The following is a 16,730-nucleotide window of genomic DNA, read 5'->3' as shown; positions in this document are numbered from 1 at the left end:
AGAAATTTTCCACAGTGAGGATGGTGAGGCACTGGAACAGGTTGGCTGGGGAAGTTGTGGAGGCCCCATCCCTGGAAACATTCAAGGCCAGGTTGGACGGGGCTCTGAGCAACCTGGTCTACTGGAAGGTGTCCCTGCCCATGGCAGGGGGGTTGGAACTAGATGATCTGTAAGGTCCCTTCCAACCCAAACCATTCTATGATTTTATGAAAAACATTTATGCCAGAAACTTGGGTAATTAAGCTCTGTTTAGCTCCATTGCAGTTAGTGATTCACACCTAAAGAGGGCTCATTTATTTCTGGTCGTCTTACGGCTACGGCTTATGACTTCTTACGGTTTTCTCTCATCCCTGCTTAGTGGAACCACACTCTTTTAACTGAAATGACACCCGCGAAGAGGAAAACACTTGGCATAAAGCAGACAGTGGTGTATTATCCTTTGCTGTATTCACAGTGTTGTACTCCTGCCTCTTGGGCCTCTGCAAAAAAAGACTAGTCTATGTGCAGCAGTAATATATTCCCTCAAGTCGGAGCAAATTTGAACTTCAAAACACAGTATGAGAAGTAATCTTTGACTTGACACTGAAATAAAAGTTTTGGCAGAAGGCACAGGTTACCCTAGGTTCTGCTCATGACAGAACATAGTTCAGCGATGTTAGTTCAACTTTCTAGCAATTGACTTTGCAAGTCCTATAAAGAAATTATTGTTCATCAAGAAATAATGTATTCAGTGCATGTATGGTCATTAAATCTAACTATTGAACATTTACATGGTGTTCACCTGCAACATCTAGCCCCTACATAATTAACTCAGTAATCTGAAAAACAACACGACTCAAATCTATTTTTCCCCCTGTTTACAATCATCAAAGCCCTAACAATTGACAATAGCATAGAAATAACAATTACAATTTAAAAAATTAATTAACATTGTCACCAACTGTAATATAGAGGTTATACACAGAACTAAATGCTGCTCAGCATGTGAATTCCCATGCTGTCCTGTCTTTCCTGTGATCATGTATGTCTGTACAGACTAAAAGCACAGACAAGCATCTCTCGCATAATTTAGATTCCATCATTCATAATTTATAATTCATCATCCCTGTAAAACAAGCAATAAACGAACCTTAGCATAACCCCAGTACACAGAACAAATCAGAGTAACTACGAGGACAGTTGTGATGTGTACCAGAGGCTCTTCAAACATTTACAGTAATTTGAATATATAACAGCTGAATTTATGTAATAAAAGAAAACCAATTTTCTTTCCTGCGTAAAGCAGAAATATCAACCTGAATAGACAGCACTCAGTAATCCTCCTTGTAAAAGATAAAATCTGAATGCATAACGTCAGAATACATCAGATACTTCACCTGATCCCATTCAGACATCAATTAATTTTTCTCCTCATTTTCTTTTTTCTCTCAATTTTTAATCACAAAACTCACCATACTCTCAGCCTTTGATTCTTCAGTGCACACAATGTCTTGACTACATTGCAAAATGTATCCAGGGAACAAACAGTACACCCGTACTCTTGCACTAGCCTTGCTCACCTAGAAGCATTCCCACACATCGCCTCACGGCAGCTGGTATGCTCTGATTGGTTTTCTCCTGTTCATAACCAGAGGAAATATCTCCTTTTTTTTTTTAATATATTGTTCTAGGGTTATACCAGGATATTCTCCCTGTTAACAACATTAACTGACCTAAAGCACAATATTTCTTCAACAGCTAATGGAAAAAAAAAATTTTTCTAAAACATCGCTAGATCTTAGGTATACTGAGCTACTTCTTGAAGATGCCTGCCTTTTTCCACAGATTACACAGGGAGTACAAGCCACCAGTAAACATGATGAAAGCAGGTCCTTCCACCCAGTGGCACAGAAGGTATTTGTTATTGTGGACCAACAGGCACCACTGCAGATCAACCACCATGCTATAATATAGCGGCTCACACTGGTGTTGCCAGGTAAAAGACAGTTCCTCAGGCTCTTCACAGCATATGTCTTAGTGACTTTCAATGACTTTAAATTGCACTTTAAGCAATGTTTACTTCTAACCTACTGTCAAAATTAAACAATGACACAAAAATATTTTAAGACTGCTCCTTCCAAACCTTGCAATTTAATAACAACAAATATTTATACATAGAAATAACAAAATAAATTGTATAATCATCAGTCGTAAAGATCATTGTCTTTGAAGCTCAGCATTACTCATACAACAAATAAAGCAACAAGAATATTAGCAGCAAGTATCCAAAATGGGTCCATTTCTACTCAAGAAAGCCACAGCACTAAGCTTTCAGGGCAATATTTATCATGCTTTACTAGAAGCCCAATGTTTGCACAGCTCAGGTCTAAGCTGTTTGGCTAAACTCCCTTTCTAGTCCCTGGAAAGAGAGAGAACTCCCCCAAATGGATTCATCCCATGTGTTTTAGATTTCATCCCTGCATGACTCCAGGTGAGTCAAGTTTGGCAAGCAGAACTCCACCTACAGTGACCACCCTAGACTAAACAGTCCTTATGCATTTCACAACCACCTGAAGAGGGAGAGAAGGGAAAGTGTATCAGCATCTTAGGAATTAATGCTGCTGCAACTCCCAGTTTACAAAGTGTTCCACTTGCTGCAGCTGCACAGAACTCATTCAAATTACTACAGTTTTTAGAACTAGCTGTAGCTATCGTTTGGGATGGTTGGAAGAGCAATCACTACTCACTGGTAGGTGGCTTTTGCTTCTGATATCACAAAGCAGGTTTTTCTCTGGGTATCATACAGCAGATGTTTACACTGTGCAAGCACTACTGAAGTGACAAGACAAAATCGTCACCCTTTCAGGTTAAGAGAAGCCTAGAGAAATTTTAATTTTTATGTGCAAATGAATAAACAGAAACAAACCGCAGATGCATAAACAGATTTACTGAATACTCACTGGCTCACTTTATGGTACAACTTTGCAATCCCTTGGTGTGTCCAGTCCTTTCCAAGAGTCGGCAAAATATGACCTAAAGTATCCGACCTGAATAAAGGAAAAACAATGTAGTTGAACTGAAAAAATCCCAAATACTTATAGTAACAGATGAGGCTAATACAAACCTCACTAACTTATTTGGCTAAGGATATAGCGGCAAAGGAAAGCAACGTTTTCTGGAAGGTATTGATTGTGATCAGAGGATGATTTCATTCCCCTTTCTTTTGAGACAGACTGACATGTCCATCCTTGGCCATGTTGTTTTAACTACTCTTGTGCCCCAGCACCTGTCTTCGTGGATAAGCTGGTGACCCATAAGGTAACATGGAAGTTACAGCACCCAGGCTCTAAGCCAGACCTGCGTAGTAGGCCAGCCAGCACTAAGTATACTTTTTGAGGTTTACATTAAATGTTTTCTAAATAAGCCAAATCTACCCATATACGAAGTTTATGGTAAATTACAAGCATGAGAATTGACATTCTAATTTACTTCAAACTAACTTCTCCATATGAAGCCTGTAGTTGGTCATATATGAATTATTATAAAATAGTTATACTGGTTTCAACTTATTTTCCGCTTTACATCAGACAAAATTATTTACACTATAATATCATCTAGAAATTCAAACAAACGAGCACCTCATGTGACTACGCATTATACAGACACACAGCAAGAAATCCACACCCTGAATATCTTGCATCTTAGAGGGAAAACTTTGGGCAGTGGCTTAGGATGGATTTGCAATGGTATTATAAGGTGAAGTGATTCAGTAACTCTCTGGTCAGCTCAACAGCCGAGAGAGGAGTAGATCCCATTCACTTTATTGAAGCTGAAGAAAACAAAGGCAGGGAGAAATATTAATTTATGTTGGCACCAAAAAAAAAAGTTTGCCCTACAATGGATAAATAACAAGGAATAAAAGAGTTTCAGTTTAAATTAAATACTTTAATTCACCTCGGATTGTCCTTGGAAATTGTTTTTCCGTGTTCTTTTTTCTAATTAAGATATAGCTAAGTTTGATTTTGAAAGAAATTTATTCTGAAACAAAACTAAGCATTTCATTTTAAAAGGTCAAAAGAAAATGCTTATATTTTTATTATGTGTTTCCCTATTCCACACACAATTGTTTTTCCCAATATTAAATAAATAAATAAAAGTCAGCAAGTGAATCATTTTGGTCACTCCAGAAATGTGGGTTTTACTCAAAGTACTAACCTGAAACTATCCAGCAACTTTTAATTGTGACACTGATTTCATAGTCTTGTCTTCTAAATAATAATGCCTCTCACTGGAATGCCTCAGTAATACCTTTTAAAAATGGAATTCATGTGTTTCTGCTTTTTAATGTAGTCAGTGTACTACATAAGCGTGATGCAGCAAAAAGGTTATGATTTGGCAGAAGGTCCTCCAATACTACTGTAAATACTATCATGAAACACCTATAGGTGACAACTAATGGGCACATATGGCATGTGTCTGTATGAAATTATAGCATCAGCTAATGATTCTTGCATTGTTTGAAAGGCAAATAAAAACACACACACACCCCAAACACTGGAATATGATAATTCTGTGACTCAGAATTCTCTGTTAACTACTTTTTCCTTTAGTCCCAAGGACAACTTGTCCTTACAGATAAAACCTCTCTGTGTTCATGAACTCACCGTGTGATTGTTCCATCAATGTCAGAAATAACAACTTTATCATCCCAATTCCATAGGTAAATGGTGCCTTCGCAGCGGCAAGTGCCTTGGTATTGTGTTGTAACACTAAAAGTCACATCATTGGGGCCATTCTTGAGCTTTAAGCTTTTCTGCAAGACATTATCAGCAAGATACTCAAACTGAGCATGTGAAATGGACACAGTGACCCACAGATGATCATTGCTTTTGTCACACTGAATCTTCTTGCTTTCAGCAGAGCTACTGTCTGAATAACGATAGCAGAGGTTTGCCTTGTGTGGTGTACATTAGGCATTGATATATAAAGGAGAACAAAACAAACAAAATTTCTGATTCAGTCAGAGATACGAAGAAAAAAAAATCCCCCCAAATTCACACAAACAATAACAAACTATGGAACAGGGACTATCTATGGGGGTTTCTCATTTTGAGATATAGATATATATGCAGAGAGAAATGTGGGTAACAAGGAATTCTATGTACTCCTTAATTAAGAGTGTTTATATGGGGATTTGTGCTCTATGGTGTTACGTCTCTTCCCTATAATAACCCACCTCTCATACCATATGACCTATTACCTTTCAGTCTCTACCAAAATTTCTTTAACTCTCCCACTTCCCTGTCTTTCCCTCCACTGTCTCCTGCATCACTTAGTGACTTGCTGGGCAAGAGAATACTGATTTGATTCCATTTGTGGACCTAACCATTTTCACAAAACCTTCAGGAGTTTAGTAATTTAAGTGTCTCTTTTTCTGAGTTATATTTATTTCACTGCAATTTTTCAATTTGTTAAAAAGTGAAAAGGAGGTGGGAATGCAGAACAACTGATGGGTAACTGATGCATCTCACCCACTGTTTCATCAACAAACCAATTTAACAGTAGTTTTAGCTTCAGCTAATTTCTGTGAAGTTTCTGAATCTGAAAAATATCAGTGTATTTGTGTAACTCTTGCTTTCTGTTTGCTATACAGAATCACCAAACACATCCCATCTGTCTCTTGGGAAAAATTCTACATTTCTTACAAACTATTCAGGCAGTGAGTGATGGGCTGTCTAATGCTGTACGCTCTGTGTGGGTTTCGTTCAGAAAACTAATTGGCTGTACATAAGACAACAAAAAGTATTTCCCTGAAGTAGTCCATTTTTCCAGATCAAATTGGAATGTGCAGAACACCAAACTGTAACAGTTTTGTCACCATTAGTCAAAACTAATGTTTTGTTCCTCTCTGTCACAGAGGAAGAGAACTGGCTCCCAAGAAATTAATAGCCTGGCCTCATCGTAAATTCACAAGCAGCTTTTTCAGAAGTTACTAACAGAAAATCGTATTTATGTAAAATGTGACTGACTGCCTATGAATGAAGGGAAAGGAAAGAACATGAACAAAAAAGAAAAAAAGGGGGGAAAGAAAAAAAAGGAAGAGAGGCCTGTGGGTTGACGTATACACATCACACATAATACAAAAAGGATGTGGTTCCAGTACACTTAATTCAGATGACAAATACATACTTTGGAATTTAATTTTGATATTTTTCTAAATGGGATCCCATCTCTCCCAGTCTCTGAACCCCAGCACTTGCTGCCAGGTAGAACATTCATGATTAGTACTGAAAAGAGAAGGGAAAGTATTTTTTTCTGAAAAAACAGTAAGAGAATTAAATATGCAAGATGTAAGAGCTAGTTAAGCTTTGCAAGTCTGAATAACAGTATTGCTTATGTTGTATTAAAAATGACATTTCAGGACAAGAATGTAAAATTAACTCACAAGCTGGTCAGAAGTGAGTCGCAGTGTTTTTTTGTAACTGATTCCAGACAATAATGAGAGATGACTTGAGTTGGTTTGTAATGACCCAAGGTTTTGTTTGGCAGCTCTGGGGTCTTCATCGCTTGAAGAAGATTCATCTTTTATTCTGGAACATTGCACACACAGAAAATGATGCTATCATGTCAGTAAATGCATCTCAGTATCCATTAAAAATGCATTAACAATGAGTCATCAAATAAGTCATTGATTCTCTGCTCCCAAGTACTGTCTCACAGGAGGTCATTCACATCATGGCTTTAAATACATCAATGAAGTGCTAAATTTTCATTCATGCACGTTCCCCGTTATTCATACTTGGATTGTTCTAGCCATTCACTTGTCTATAAGCTAGTTTTCATTACTTAAATATAACAGATGTAGATTAATGTACCATATTGACTCAAAAAATCGCATAGTGCTAAAAAAATAATACTCATTAGATACTGTCAATACAAAAATTCCTCAGTTCTCAGACGAAGAAAGACGACGTTGCTATGCCGGCTTTCTTTTCCCCTCTTTCGCCCCTTCCCCAGACAATTTATCAATGAAAAAAAAAAAAAAAATCCAGGTGATGAAAATTTTGTTGTAGAAAATAGCTCCTCTCTTTCAGTGAGTAACTTTAGATCATGGACACTTACAAGTCTACGGGACCAGAGGGGATCCACCCAAGAATGTTGAGGGAACTGGCAGAGGAGCTGGCCAAGCCACTCTCCATCATCTATCAGCAGTCCTGGCCAACAAGGGAGGTCCCAGGCGACTGGAGGATCACCAATGTGACATCCATCTACAAGAAGGGCTGGAAGGAGGATCCCGGGAACTACAGGCCTGTCAGCCTGACCTCGGTGCCAGGCAAGATTATGGAGCAATTCATCCTGAGTGCACGCACCGGGCATGTGAAGGACAACCAGGGGATCAGGCCCAGCCAGCATACATTCATGAAAGGCAGGTCCTGCTTGACCAACCTGATCTCCTTCTATGGATGAGGGAAAGGCTGTGGACGTTATCTACCTGGACTTTAGTAAGGCCTTTGACACTGTTCCCCACAGCATCCTCCTGGAGAAACCAGCTGACCGTGGTTTGGATGGGTGTACTCTTCGCTGGATAAAGAACTGGCTGAATGGCCGAGTGCAGAGAGTGCTGGTGAATGGAGTTAAATCCAGCTGGTGACCAGTCACGAGTGGTGTTCCCCGGGGCTCAGTTTTGGGTCCAGTCTTGTTTAATATCTTGATCAATGATCTGGATGAGGGGATTGAGTGCTCCCTCAGTAAGTTTGCAGACGACAACAAGCTGGGAGTGAGTGTTGATCTGCTTGAGGGTAGGAAGGCTCTGCAGGGGAATCTGGACAGACTGGAGCAATGGGCCAAGGTCAACTGTATGAGGTTCAACAAGGCCAAATGCTGGGTCCTGCACTTCGGTCACAACAAACCCATGCAACGCTACAGGCTTGGGGAGGAGTGGCTGGAAAGCTGCCCAGCAGAAAAAGATCTTGGGGTGCTGGTTGACAGCCGGCTGAACATGAGCCAGCAGTGTGCCCAGGTGGCCAAGGCGGCCAATGGCATCCTGGCTTGTATCAGGAACAGTGTGGCCAGCAGGAGTGGGGAAGTGATCGTGCCCCTGTACTCGGCGCTGGTGAGGCCGCACCTCGAGTACTGTGTTCAGTTTTGGGCCCCTCAGCACAAGAAAGAAATTGAGGTGATGGAGCGTGTCCAGAGAAGGATAATGAGGCTGATGAGGGGTATGGAGAACAAGACTTATGAGGAGAGGCTGAGGGAACTGGGGTTAATTAAACTGGAGAAGAGGAGGCTGAGGGGGGACCTTATCGCTCTCCACAACTACCTGAAAGGAGGTTGTAGTGAGGCAGGTGTTGGTCTCTTCTCCCAGGTAACTAGCAATAGTACGAGAGGCAATGGCCTCAAGTTGCGCCAGGGGAGGTTTAGACTGGGTATTAGGAAAAATTTTTTTACTGAAAGAGTGGTCAGACATTGGAACAGGCTGCCCAGGGAAGTGGTGGAGTCACCAGTCCTGGAGGTGTTCAAAAAACATGTAGATATGGCACTTCAGGACATGGTTTAGTAGGCAAGGTGGTGTTGGGTTGATGGTTGGACTTCATGATCTTAGAGGTCTCTTCCAACCTTAATGATTCTATGATCATCAGATCATTCCTTTCCAGAATTGGCAGGATTACCCCATTCAGGACATGATGATGAGAAGTCATAAAACCTGAACCCCTTTACACAATTCTGTTTAAATACACGTCAGTGTAAATTTTTTTTTCTGCTACAACCATTTTTTCAGAAATTTGTTAAGAATATTTTCCTTCAGAAAGAAAGTTTTCCTAACAGTGAACAGATCTACCACCTTAGGTAGAAGGTAAAATACCCTTTCGGATCCTACAAATCTCATCAGCATTTGGGCTTTTCTTTTGATCACACCTGGATGTTGTTTGACGTTAGAAGTCTTGACTCAGTACCAACGTACCACACATCATGATTAGCAACATTTAAAAGCATATCTTATCCCTTGTAACATCAGATCTCAAAAGCTTTACTCTACATCCCACTTGTCACATTCTGCTTGTGAACAATAAATTCTTAATGACAGATTTCTAAAGTCAGTTAAAACTTTGACAAAAAACACTGATCACAGAATCTAGTCTGCTTGAAGTCTTAATCCCACTTTAAAGCAAATCTTTAAACAAACATGTAAGAAAACGGACCTAAATGTCACTTGTCACCCTTAAACGGAAAATCAGCCTTTCCAATTTGTTCTATGGCTCTCAAAGACGCTCAGAGAGGCAACTGAGCTAACAGCAGGTCTCCTACAGAATGAGGAATCCTTCTTCCAGCACATTCTCCTGGACTGCAACTGCTGACCTCCAGCAAGAATGACAGTTAATGCCTTTTTGTTACATAAACATGATCCTTGAACTTACTTAAAGAGCATAAAGCATATTTGAATCTGGCCTTTTTCAGCTCTAAGTGCAGACAGCAGACAGATGGGCTGTCTTTACAGTAAGATCTGTATGTACAGCAAAAGGGTAGGTAGGAGAGCTGTCCCTGGCTAACTCATCCCTCCAAAGCAAGTTAAAGTTCATCCTGTGGAACCCTCCTGAAGGAGAGACTGGCCAGCCCGTATGATTTGGAGCATGAGAAAGAAAAGACTTCTGCAATCCCTGAAAGAAGTAATAGAAAATCATAACTACTGACTGTGAGAAGAACTCCATAAAAGTCTTAGGCCCCTGAATTTCCTAAAATATGCAGGAACAAATCAAGTTGTCAGGCCATAAATATAAGTAAATCAGAAATTTTAGTAACTGGCATCTGACAACAGCAAGGGTCATCTATGATGTTCCCTTGAAAATTCTAGAGAGATACATACAGCTCCAGAGAACTGCTCCAATTATTGTTTGTTTTCAAGGGGCTGGAATATGTGTCACGGAGCTGCCACCCAAAGTACAGAACTGCCAGCGCGCACTCACAAGGTCTGCAACCCTGCCATGTGTTGATCCTTCCTACCTGCACTTATCTGGTGCAATGAATAACAAATTAAACATATTTCACTGACATAGTGTTTCTTTGTTCAAATATAAGAGGTAGCTTGCTTTCATTTTTAAATGGTAACTCCTGCCCATTTGTGGTACCTGTTTGACAGGCTCATCTGCAAAGAGTCTTCTCCTGTAAGTCCACTCCCACTCATGCCTTGCTCTGGTTTTGTTTCCTGTAAAAATACAAGTATGAGCAGCTGTGCATCTCCTGTTGGGCAGAGAGCAAATGTTTTTAGAAAAGTATTTGAAAACCAAATTCTGTCTTGTACAGACTTGGTAAAAATTAACAGCTATACATTTCCTTTGCTTGTAGGCACAGTAAAACTCCATGGGTTGCTTAAAGAATAAAGGCTGAATAAAGAACTAAAAAAATGCAAATATATAGCTCAGAAGAAGCACTAAGATTTAATTTTTCATGGAAAAAGTACACAAAATATCAGATTTCACATCTAGTACTGTTGAAGTTCTGGGATCGGACCCCTAACTACTCAGTTCATGCACCTTAAATAGCTAGATTTCACCTGATAAAGCAAAGTCCGACTCTGGAGAAGTATGGGGAAAAAAAAAATTGCCTTTCAGAGAATCATTAAAAACACAAATCCACCAAAACTTTCCAAACTGTTTTTGCCTTGAGTCAATGCTAAGCTCTACCAATTTCATCCTGCAAGATTTTTAAAGGGTGAATGATTTTACGAGACACACAAACAACAATAACACCTCCCCTTATTCATTTATAGCTGCCACAGCTCAACAGATAACCAAATACTTCCAATCAGAAAGAAATTCTAAGAACTTCAACAAACTGTAAAGAATAAAATCTCGCTCTCCGAAGCCCATACCCACAGATCAGTACAATGGTTATTTCACACAAGGCTAAAAGTCTACCGACTGAGGCACAACCATAAAAATGTACTGGAAGTCATTTTCTCCCCTCAAGTACTAATGCTTCAGTAGTATAAATTAATATGAAGAGGTTTTATTAGCCAACTTTAAAGATTAAATATGTCTAGACAGGAAATCAGTATTTCATATAAAATTTTGCTTTTTTCACTGTTCTTTCATATTCATCCATGGCTTTAAGACTGTTACCACTAACTTCTCATGCTCAGAAAAGAAATTAAAACAGACTTTAAAACTAATGAACAGTCAGTTTTCTATCTTAGGTTTTGTGGAATTTTACAGCTCATACTACTCATAAATACGTCTGTTCTTCAAACTATCAAAAGAAAGCTGCAGAAAGGTAGGTAATCTGCATGAAAATGTTAAATTAGTGGCACAGCTCTTCGATTCTAGGTTCCCAAACACAAATTTCATGTTTGTTTAACACAAATATTAGATAATATTGCCTTAGGTTTGTGTAATGAAAAGAAATGCAGAACCAAAACACTACAGGTAAATGTTTCAGGTAGGGTCTGATCCAAAGTTTTCTGAAATCAAAAGAAGCTGGACTTCAGACCCTGTTGAAACATCTTTTACTGTGTATATCCTCAGTCACTAACTGCATATTGAGTTACTCTCAAAGCTCTCAGGGACAAATATGGAGGTATCCAGCCTTCCCACTGCAACCAGAAGAAAACTCTGCTTGCTTCTTAAACTTACCTCTTTAATAGTGCTGTTCCTCCCTCGCCATGAAAACCACCACCTTCCACCTTTTTTGGGCATCTTGTCACGCATTATAGATTCCACAGTGGCCTGTCATAGATGGATGGTAACATAAAAAAAACCAAAACAAAGGACAACCTGATATATGTAAATGAAAGAAAGTACCAAACACACAATTTTAACTGATAATAAAGAGAATAAAAGTAAACATACTGTCTGTGGACCATAAATTCTACTAAAGCAAAATCTAATGGTATCCAGAGCCGCTCTGAAGTAACTTAAGCATGAATACTTATGGTATTTTTAAAAGGAAAATGAAAAAGAGAACATTAAAGGAAGAAAAAAAAACATAAATAGATATTAGTATAATGTCTAGAATGGAGGACCTACTGTTTTTAAAATGAAGTTACTTAGTGCAAACTATATTAAATAAAAGAAAAATACAACTTCCTGAAGGAGCTCTCATGCAAAACAGTAACAAACCCACATGCAAGATGGTTATTCTCATTTAAAAATAAGTACAAAGTTCATATTTTATCACCAGTTCAGAAAAAAGCAAAAAAGTTACTAGCTTTTACGGGTTTAGTATGATGTTATGAATTTGACTGACAGTGTTAGAACTGCTTTGTTTTTTTTTTTTTAAATCCAGGCTACTTTTCATTGATTGTATATACTAGATCTCAGTAGAGAAAAATTTTTTTCAACACCCAGAATGACTGAAGCCTTATGCACTGTAACAGGGAGAGCTGAATTCTTTCACTCAGAGCGCAAGCAAAAGAAAAAAGGGGAAAATATTACAGTAAAGGTGGCCACAATGTTTGGTACACTCTGGAGTAGCTTTCTGAGATTATAGCCTCCAATGTAAGCAAAGTCACCAAAATAAAACTGTGATGTTGATTGGTGATTAAAAAAAAACAAACAAACAAAAAAACCCACCAAAAAACATCACACAGAATCATAGAATGGTTTGGGTTGGAAGGGACCTTAAAGACCACCTAGTTCCAACACCCCTGCCATGCGCTGGGACACCTTCCACTAGACCAGGTTGCTCAAAGCCCCATCCAACCTGGCCTTGAATGTTTCCAGGGATAGGGCCTCCATAGCTTCTCCAGGCAACCTGTTCCAGTGCCTCACCATCCTCACCGTAGAAAATTTCTTGCTTATGCCTACCCTCTTTCAGCTTGAAGCCATTACCCCTTGTCCTATCACTACAGGCCCTTGTAAAAAGTCCCTCTCCAGCTTTCCTGTAGGCCCCTTCAGGCACAGGAAGCCTGCAGTGAGGTCTCCCCTCAGCCTTCTCTTCTCCAGGCTGAACAGCCCCAACTCTCTCAGCCTCTCCTCACAGCAGAGCTGTTCCAGCCCTCGGATCATTTTTGTGGCCTCCTCTGGACCCGCTCCAACAGCTCCATGTCTTTGCTGTGCTGAGGGCTCCAGAGCTGGATGCAGGACTCCAGGTTAGCTCTCACCAGAGCAGAGTAAAGGGGCAGAATCCTCTCCCTTGACCTGCTGGCCACACTGCTTTTGATGCAGCCCAGGATATGGTTGGCTTTATGGGCTGCAAGCGCACATTACTGGGTCACTCTGAGCTTTTCACCAACCACCACCCCCAAGTCCTTCTCCTCAGGGCTGCTCTCAATCCATTCTCTGCCCAGCCTGTATTTGTGCTTGGGATTGCCCCCACCCATGCGCAGGACCTTGCACTTGACCTTGTTGAATCTCAGACTCAATCAGGCCCACCTGTCAAGCCTGACAAGGTCCCTCTGGATGGCGTCCCTTCCCTCCAGCATGTCGATCTCACCACCCAGCTTGGTGTCATCAGCAAGCTTATTGAGCATGCGCTCAACCCCACTGTCTGTTTTGCTGACAAAGATGTTAAGGTCCTAATACTGACCCCTGAGGAACACCACTCGTCACTGGTCTCCTCTTGGAGATCAAGCCATTGACTGAAACTCTTTGAGTGTTACCATCCAGCCAATTCCTTATCCACCAAGTAGTCCATCCATCAAATCCATGTCTCGCTAATTTAGAGATAAGGATGTCATGTGAGACAGTGTCAAATGCTTTGCACAAGTCCAGGTAGATGACACCAGTTGCTCTTCCTTTTTCCACCACCACAGTAACCCCATCGTAGGAGGCCACCAGATTTGTGTGGCAGGATTTGCCCTTAGTGAAGCCATGCTGGCGGTCACCAATGACTTTATTTTCCATGTGCCTTAGCACAGTTTCCAGGAGGATCTGCTCCATGATCTTGCTGGGCACAGAGGTGAGACTGACTGGTCTGAAGTTCCACAGGTCCTCCTTTTCACCCTTTTTAAAAATGGGGGTTATGTTTCCCTTTTTCCAGTCACTGGGAACTTCACCAGACTGCCATGACTTCTCAAATATGATGGATAGCGGCTTAACAACTTCATCCACCAGTTCCCTCAGGACCCACGGATGTACCTCATCAGGTCCCATGGACTTGTGCACCTTCAGGTTCCTTAGATGGTCTTGAACGTGATCTTCTCGTACCGTGCTGGAGCACTTCCCAGTGAAGCCTGAGGCAAAAAAGTCGTTGAGTACCTCAGCCTTCTCCATATCCTGGGTAACCAGGTCTCCCATGTCCATCCAGAGAGGGCCCACATTTTGCCTGGTCTTTCTTTTATCACTGACATACCTACAGAGGCTTTTCTTGTTGCCCTTGACGTCTCTGGCCAGATTTAGTTCTATCAGGGCTTTGACTTCCTAACCCAATCCCTGGCTGCTCAGACAATTTCTCTGTATTCCTCCCATGCTACCTGCCCTTGCTTCCATCCTCTGTAGGCTTCCATTTCGTGCTTGAGTTTGTCTAGAAGCTCCTTGTTCATTCATGCTGGCCTCCTGGTGTTTTTGCCTGACTTGTTTGTCGGGATGCATCGCTCCTGAGCTTGGAGGAGGTGATCCTTGAATACTGACCAGCTTGCGTGGGCCCCTCTTCCCTCCAGGGCTTTATCCCATGGTACTCTACCAAGCAGGTCCCTGAATAGACCAAAGTCTGCTCTCCTGAAGTTCAGGGTAATGAGTTTGCTGTGCATCCTCCTCACTGCCCCAAGGATCTTGAACTCCATGATTTCATGGTTACCGCAGCCAACGCTGCCCTTGAGCTTCACACTTCCCACCAGCCTCTCCTTGTTGGTGAGAATAAGCATAGCACCTCTCCTCATGCACCCCTCTATCACTTGGCAAAGGAAGTTATCATCAACACAACCTTCTGGATTGCTTACACCCTGCTGTGTTGTCCCTCCAACAAATATCAGGGTGGTTGAATTCCCCCATAAGGACCAAGGCTTGTGAACGTGAGGCTGGTCCTATCTGTCTATAGAGGGCCTCATCTGCTCCATCTTCCTGGTCAGGTGGCCTGTAGCTGACTCTCACTGTGATGTCACTTGTCCCTTCCCTGCCTGTAATCCTGACCCATAAGCCCTCCATCAGCTCCTTATCCATCCCCAGGCAGAGCTCCATGCACTCCAGCCAGGCACTGACAGAGCGCAACACCCCCTCCTCATCTCCCCTGCCTGTCCTTCCTAAAGAGCCTGTATCCTTCCATTCCAACACTCCAGTGATAGGACCCATGCCACCACATCTCCACGATGCCAGTAAGATCATAGCCCAGCAGGTGTGCGCACGTCTCTCCCATGCTGCATGCATTTGCACAAAGGCATTTAAGTTGGGCCCCCGATGGAGCTCACTTACTGGCTGGAGAGGCTGGAATTCCTTTGTGCTGCTCTTCAGGTGCTCTCATGCTGACATGTGATCCTTCTCCAGGTTCTGGGCATCTGCTGCTGGGACCAGCATCAAAGTGGTAGCAGTGGGATGGACTGAGGTTCACCTCCTCTGGCAACTTTAGTTTAAAGGCCTCTTCACCAGCTCGGCAAGCCTATGACTGAAGATGCTCTTCCCCTTCTCTGACCGTTGGACCCCATCAGCCCCCATTAAACCAGGTTTCCGAAAGCGAGTTCCATGGTCTAACTAGCTGAAGTCTTGGTTGTAGAACCAGTCCTGTAACCATTTCTTGATTTGCCACATCCGACTGGCCCTTTCAAACCCCTTCTCTTTGTCCAGGAGGATTGATTGAAAAGCTACCTGCACTCCAGATTCCCTTACCACCACTCCCAGGTCTCTGTAACCCTTCTTCATACTCCTCAGACTGCTCCTGGCTGTATCACTGGTGCCCACAAGAAACAACAGCAGCAAATAGCGGACTGTATGAGGCTTGGTAGTCTCTCAGTGACATCCCTGCTACGAGCCCCCAGTAAGCAGCACATCTCTCTACAGACTGTGTCAGGTTGGCATATGGGTGCCTGGGTACCTCTCAGGAGAGAGTCGCCTACTACTATCACCTGTCACCTTTTCTTAGTTGCATTGGTTGTACATGGAGAGCAGATAGGGCTGCATCACTTGGCTCCAGCGTCTCTCCCGACGTCTTTCCTCTTCAGCCTGCAGAGCAGAGAAGCGGTTCTGCAAGGGCACCTCAGGCTTTGGGGGAAGTCTTCCTGCTGGTCCTTGTCGTTGCAAGCTTCCATTCTTCTACATTATTGGGCCTTCCCTTGTGTGTGTGTCGGTGGGGGAGTTTTTGGCTGTTTGGCCATGGGCTGTGGGTCCACTGCAGACTGCACTTGGAACCAGCTATCCATCTACTTCTCAGTCTCCCTGATGTTTTGCAGCCTTCTCACCACCTCCTGCTGCTCAGGCACCTGCTGCAGGAGCTCCTCCCCCTGGACACACCTTCAGCAGGCAGGTCTGCCACCTATCCCTGCCCCAGGAGAAAGGTCCAAGCTGTGCACAGCACCCTCTCCTTTCAGCAGCTCTGTCTGTGTAATCAGTAATCAATGATTCCAAGAACTCTTCGCAGTTGAGAGGGCTGAGTTCAGCTATTGTATGGGACAATACACCCCTTTTCCCAGTTTTCCATAGGTTCTCTTCACTATACCATCTAAAGTATATGAGAAAATTAAGAAATGACAGAGGAATAAAGTTGAACAAATAAGCTGAGAACTTTTTTAAACAAAGTAAGAAAGACAAGGAGCAGATGGAGCTACTGAGAACATAATGCCACTGTTAAGAACAGCAGCTATAATTTAAGGAAGTTCTCAAACACATGGA

The 16,730-nt window shown here is 42.0% G+C and overlaps 1 protein-coding gene across 6 annotated transcripts in view; it reads right to left on the bottom strand.

The window, feature by feature from the left end:
• LPIN1 (lipin 1) overlaps positions 1-16,730 on the bottom strand; it is a 94,164-nt gene that overhangs the window by 10,628 nt on the left and 66,806 nt on the right. For all 6 annotated transcript variants that reach the window (XR_012763264.1, XM_075414858.1, XM_075414854.1 and 3 more), the window contains 5 exons: positions 11,607-11,699; positions 10,104-10,180; positions 6,425-6,569; positions 4,644-4,792; positions 2,940-3,026 (listed from right to left, as the gene is read on the bottom strand). Coding sequence is in view for 5 of the 6 variants with exons in the window: in XM_075414858.1 (XP_075270973.1) it covers positions 2,940-3,026; positions 4,644-4,792; positions 6,425-6,569; positions 10,104-10,180; positions 11,607-11,699 (551 nt within the window). In the remaining variant the exon portion in view is untranslated. The remainder of the gene's footprint in view (positions 1-2,939; positions 3,027-4,643; positions 4,793-6,424; positions 6,570-10,103; positions 10,181-11,606; positions 11,700-16,730) is intronic.

This window comes from Opisthocomus hoazin, chromosome 2, assembly GCF_030867145.1.
Source record: "Opisthocomus hoazin isolate bOpiHoa1 chromosome 2, bOpiHoa1.hap1, whole genome shotgun sequence".
NCBI lineage: Eukaryota > Metazoa > Chordata > Aves > Opisthocomiformes > Opisthocomidae > Opisthocomus > Opisthocomus hoazin.
The sequence above is the reverse complement of the archived record's forward strand: the minus strand, read 5'-3'. Positions and strand labels throughout refer to the sequence as shown.